At 50.2% G+C, this 6,000-nt stretch overlaps 1 protein-coding gene across 4 annotated transcripts in view; it reads right to left on the reverse strand.

Moving 5' to 3' along the window:
* CPD (carboxypeptidase D) overlaps positions 1 to 5,993 on the reverse strand; it is a 28,140-nt gene extending 22,147 nt beyond the window's left edge. For all 4 annotated transcript variants that reach the window (XM_026055210.1, XM_026055209.1, XM_026055212.1 and 1 more), the window contains exons 1-2: positions 5,557 to 5,993; positions 2,570 to 2,817 (exon numbers count right to left, since the gene is read on the reverse strand). In XM_026055210.1, coding sequence (XP_025910995.1) covers positions 2,570 to 2,817; positions 5,557 to 5,876 — 568 coding nt within the window. In that variant the 5' untranslated portion in view covers positions 5,877 to 5,993. The remainder of the gene's footprint in view (positions 1 to 2,569; positions 2,818 to 5,556) is intronic.
* Positions 5,994 to 6,000: the final 7 nt, after the last annotated feature.

Raw genomic sequence — 6,000 nt, forward strand, 5'->3', positions numbered from 1 at the left:
GTTGCGTTTCTGCCACTTTTGTCACACACTGCATACAATTGGCTCCCCTTTCCCTGCTCTTCATCCCCTACTAAAAATAAATGTTAACACCTAAAACCCCAAAGTGACACAGTAACTTCACACAGTGTCAAAACTGGCATTTGAGGTATCTGTTACTCAACCGCGTTCTTTCCCCAAATCTCGGTTCCTGTGGGTTACGTTTTACTGTAAGCTCTTTACCATGGGAGCTGCTCCGAGGGCTGCCATCACCCCTCATGTGCACAGCGCAGCTCATGCAGCAGCTGTATGTGAATTACTACTTAGGGGAGAGAGAGTGCAGGTGCTTAACGGCTCCTGTCTGCCAAGCTTCAGCGGCGCTTCATTCCGAGAGCTGGTGTCAATACGCTGCTGCAGTCAAGAGTCGCACCTAGTGACAGCCTGCAAATTCTATTTTTTCAGTTCCCTCCAATCTCTGCCTGTGAATTCCCTGCAGCCAACAGCACTGAGCCCGAAACTGTGGCTTGGCACAGCTAGGGGGCTTGTTTCCGCAGAGGCTGAGAGCCAGAGTCTCTGTTGGCCAGATTATAAGCCACAACAAGGGCAGCACGAAGACGTGAGCAGAACGTTCCTCGGTTCACACCTTGCCATTTCCTGCCATGTGGGAGGAGGATAGGCAAAACCTCTGCTCCGCTGGTTTACAAGACAAAGGCAGCCTGAAAGGGGGTCATTGCGATGGCCACCAGCACGCCCTCCAAGGGAAGGCTCGTGCTGGCCAAGTGCTTCACAGCACAGCAGGAGGTTGAAGATGTTACGCAGTGGTCAAAATGCTGCTCGCTCTGGTGCTAGGAGGACACAGACCAAAAGCTCTTAAACCGGTCTCCCTTCAGAGCACAACTACCCCCAGTTCATTAAGAAGGGCAGAAAACCTGAGAGCTACAGCTAACAAACCCATTGATTTAGACAACTGCCAATAGCAGTTGCCACCAGAGCAAGGAAGCACAGATCATCCAGGATATCCTGTTCAGTCGTAAGCAGATTCACAAGATTACACAAACCTCCCTCATGTTGGACTTTTCACGGAAGCAGAGTGAACCTTGAGCCAGTAAAAACCCAGCATCGGTGTGCTTAATAAGGTGGAGGGAAGGAGACGGCTGCTAGAGAAAAAGGTAAAAACACATCTTATTTGAACAGTGAAATCCTCAGGAATGATTCAGCCACCACTGAAATAAAGACTTCCTCCTCCGGCACAGAGGTGACGTATTCAGTTCCAGTAGTGGATCACTCTCCTTCCCTCCCAAGAAACGTGGATTCAGGGTTAACATATGACTCAGCACTGAAGCCCACGTTCTGGAAAGACACCATCTTTTTAGGCTTTGTTGAGCTGTAAGCTCAACTGAGCATGAACCATGTTTGATTCCACTGCTTGCTCAGCACTTCTGCCATTAACCTTCAGCTCTGGCACAAAAAAAAGCAAAGCAGTCCAGACGCAACAAAGCAACACAACTTCCTTGGATCAGTTATGCAAGATTTTTGTCTTGGCCTCATCACAGAAGTTACTATAACATCTGATGAGTCCCTGATTGTACAACATCCACTGGGGGGACTTGGAAATGGTGTAACTTACTCTAATAAGATAGCCAAGACTTCTTTCTGCTGGCCTACAGAATCCTTTCCATGAGAGCATCTCATCACACAAATTGCCATTTAAATCCTATTTTAAGCAAAACAGACGTACACATAGGAGTCCTCTCCTGTGGCTGAGCCAGACTATCCATTTCCACAGAACAGTGGTGGTGGTACCAGGAGATAATTTGCTTATATTCAGATCACCTCTGTAATGCAGCTTCCTATTGGAGAGGACAGAATTTCTCCTAGGGGCCTTGGTAGACTGAATTTTGGATCCCTTCTACACCCAGCTGCATTGGTGGACAGGAACAGGCCCTGCTGGTTGTCACCCTCTGCACAGGTCTAGTAGGAGACTAGTTCATAGAAATCTTCCTACCCTGCTTCCAGTAAGATCAGCTAGGTTAGTTCAGACCATGAATTTAAACCATTTTACATAGTTTTAGAATGGGTTATTTTAAAACCCTTTACAAAACTACAAGCTTGAAAGCTTAAAAAAACAAAACAAACAAACAAAAAGAATATTGGCATTTCAGTTCAATACAATTTGGATTTCCAATACTTTAACAATAGTTCCTCTTTCCTGTGTCTTCATCAAAATTTAGTAACTGTCTTGAGACAATGCATTTGGCAAATGAAGCCGATTCCATTCAGGATAACTCTTAAGCATTTAACAAGGTCAGAAAGAACCCTCCAGTTTGCTGGGATATATTTGTTCACTACAAACCCAAACATCTCCCGAATGGTGATACATCAAACACTTGCTGGTGTGTCCATGATGCCACATTCCTTCATTTCAAGCTGTCAGAAAGCATTCAAAGCTAAAAATATAACCTCACCTATCATCTTTTTTTCCACTGTGATTATCACCACTGTTTCGGACATCATTTCTCAGTGGGAGCAAGCATTTCTGTAAGACACACGATCCAAACTAACAGAACTAGAGCAATTCACCAGTATATCTTACCTTCTACATCATACCACTGGGCACCGTTTGTAATGCCATCTTGGAAAGTCTCTCCCTCCTCACCAGGGCAATTTGGGGTACCAGTTCTCATTATGGGGTGATTTGACGCATAAGCTTTTGCCAAGTATCTGAACACTTCATCATCAGCTGATTTACTGTAGACTCCTGTGGGTTTATGTGTGGGAGAGTCGTCGTAGGGATAGCTTGCAACCACTGAGCCACCATGAAGATTACCAGAGAGCAGAAACCTGGGGTTGGGAAGGGAGAAAGAAAAGAGCCATATTGGAACAAGAGAACATCATCAGGAAGCCAGCTACAGCCACCCAACCAGTTACTCCACTGTTTTCCTAGCCAAAGCATTCTCAGCAACCTCCAAAGTCTATTTGGGATCAATCAGGCAGAACGCAGCCGCTCGGTAACACTATTTTGTTCAATAGTACAACTATTTTGAAAGAGGAAGCGATCAGACATTTCTCCATCAGCGCTGTGTAGGGAAAACTACTGTTGAGTTATAACTACACCAAGGTTACATTAACAGACAGGCACTCATCCTACTCCGAGTAGGCTTATGTTTGACAAAAAGATAACAAACTGTTCTTCGGGATATATCCCCTCTTATTAAAACCAGCCCCCAACACAGCAAACAGGATTGGTAGAGGATTGGAACAGCATCCAAGTGGGAGCATGTTGGGGAAGTCAGCAAATTTTCTGCAATAAACCAACTCTCAGGACTGGTTTATTCACTTCCCAATTTGACATCTGGTATTACTGGACATGAAACAAGTTTCTTGCTTCAGTTTTAGACAGAGCCCTTTAACTCCATCACAGACAAACAGTGCCCTGTACATAAAGTGATATATGAAGTTCTTGATCAAGCTTTCAGCAATGCTTGAGATGTACTGCAGGACTGACTTTCATAAATAAAATCTGAATGAGTGAAAGAGCTGTTAAAATTCCAAGTCAGAACATACAACAGCACAGCATGCCCTCTATCACACCTTAATTTGATCAGAGGCAGTCACAAGTTTTCCAATAAATCTTTAAAGATTAATGTTTTTACTCTTCCTCTTTTTACCACATACAGTATTGGGGAAAATTAACTTAATTACTTCTCCTTCAGTCAAATGTGATTTAGATTCTAAGCAGACATAATGTGACCAATACCTTTGCCTTATCTGAAACACTGCTCAGGAGTTGTATTATGCCCAATAGCATCTCTGAGAGCAAACAGCTCTGTTTACCCATTCATTTTTGTACCAGTGATTACATTAGTACAACAATTATAGCAGCATTAACTGGTGCTGCCAGGCAGAGGGATGCACAAAGCACTGTATTCTTCCCATTTCAGCCTGGCTTACAAAAAGAAATCCCACCTCAAACGTTTGCTAAAAAAGCAATGTGTTTTCAAAATAACATTAAGAACATGCGTGATTTTCCCTACTAACTAATTTTGAGTTTGACCAAATCTGGAGGGATCCATACTGCAAATTGCTGCCTCAGAGCTGTTCCAAAGGATTCTTTAGAACAAGCAAATTACTGGTGCAGTTTGTGAAATTCTTCTAGAGCAATCAACCCTATGGGCACTGTCATCCACTAAGTTTTAATATAGATAATTCTCCAAACTTTGTTCTCTAAAACAGAGCAGGCATTACATGATGCTGGGCTTGTGTGTCTTGTTTAGATTCAGCCAAGAGCCCTACAGCGTACCATGGATCAGTCATCCCATCAGTTTCTTTCTCCCCTGTTTTGGGAACAAATTTTTCAGGGCATTGCTCACATCTGATCAGACCTTGCATTCTGGCTTTCTTTACACAGCTTCACATGCCTATTTTACACCAACGTAATAGCTCTGCCTTAGTGGTTTGGATGTTCTACACTTTTTTTAAGGGAGAATGCAAATGAAGAAACAGTGCTTAGCCCAGCTACTGTTCTCTTCCAGGTTTGCTTGGACCCCCCATTACAGGGCTGCAAGCCAGATTTGGACTTCACAGGCAACTATCTCCCCTCCCAGGCTGCTCTGCTCCAGCACGGACAACTACCACCATTCACCCCCTTCCCTGTTTAGCTGGAAGGTGAAAGGCTAATTATCAGTGTAGGCACTTAAGGCTCAGTCCTGCACACACTCAACAGGAGGACAGACAGGGAAGAGGGCTGCAGGAGCAGGGCCTGCATTTGGAAATGCTGTTGCAGAGAGCAGTATTGCTAAACTCAGGGAATTTTCCATGCAATACAAAGATGGAGAGGGGGGGAAAGCCCTGCTCAATGCAACTCTGGACAGGCCTCTCTGACACGTGTGTACACAGACCAGTTACACGCTTAGCCCCCATTTTAAACACCCCACAGCTCATGGTGAAAGTGTTACGGGTCCCAAGAGCAAGGTCCACAGACAGGCTCAGGACGAAGCAGACGAGGGAGGGAAAGAAGTTTCCAGCTGCAGACGCCTGGGGAAGGGAGGCCCAGAAACAGCTTGGGAGGCAACGAGCGCCCAGGTGCACCAAGGGCACTGGTGGTGCCCGGGGGGCGGCGGGGCTCTGTGGCGGGCGCCCAGCGAGCTGCGGCAGCCCAGGCCACGAACGGCTCTCCCGCGCCAACCACGTTGCACCGGCCCAGTGGCTGGACATGCGAGCGGCCGTGCAACAAGGGGACCTGCGCAGTGCAGGGGGCAAACGGGTGGGAAAAAGGCTCTTCCTCCCCCGTGCCCACTGGGAAAGGCCGAGAGCAAGCGAAGGCCCGCAGGGCCGGACGGGGCAGCCGGTGTGCGGCGACCGAGGGTCTCCTCTTCCCTGGGCCGGGAGCGGGGCCTCGGCTGGCCTGAGCGCGACGGACCCGAGGGGAAGGGGGGCGGGCCGGGCCCGGGGGGGGGGGAGCGGGGGGGGGGGGGGCGGGGGGGGGGGGCCGGGGGCCCCGGGGGGGGGGGAGCGGGGGGGGGGGGGGCGGGGGGGGGGGGCCGGGGGCCCCGGGGGGGGGGGAGCGGGGTCCGCACTCACCTGTTGCGCCGCATCCAGGCGATGAGGGCGCGCACCTCGGGCACGGGATCCAGGTCGGGCTGCGCGGCGCCGAACTGGTCCGGGAAGCTGCGGTTGAGGTCGCGGCCGCGGCTGTTCTCGCGGCCGCCCGCCGCGCCGCCGCCGGCGCAGTCGCCCTCGCGGGCGCGCTCGAAGCCGTCGGGGTTGAGGCTGGGCAGCAGGTAGAGGTCGGTGGTGTTGAGCAGGCGGCCGAGGCGCGCGTCGCCGCGGGCCCAGCCGCGCACCAGCTCCTGCGCCAGGCGCAGCAGCAGCGGCCGCGCCAGCGGCTCGTCGCCGTGCATGTTGCCCACCAGCTTCACCTGCGGGCGGCCGGGCAGGGCCGCGCCACCGGGCTCCTCGCCGGCCCGCGCCGGCTCCAGCCCGGCCGTGAGGCGCAGCACCCACAGCGGCCGCCCCTCCACCGAA

The sequence above is a fragment of the Apteryx rowi genome, unplaced genomic scaffold (assembly GCF_003343035.1).
Source record: "Apteryx rowi isolate R43461 unplaced genomic scaffold, aptRow1 scaffold_99, whole genome shotgun sequence".
In the NCBI taxonomy this organism is placed as follows: domain Eukaryota; kingdom Metazoa; phylum Chordata; class Aves; order Apterygiformes; family Apterygidae; genus Apteryx; species Apteryx rowi.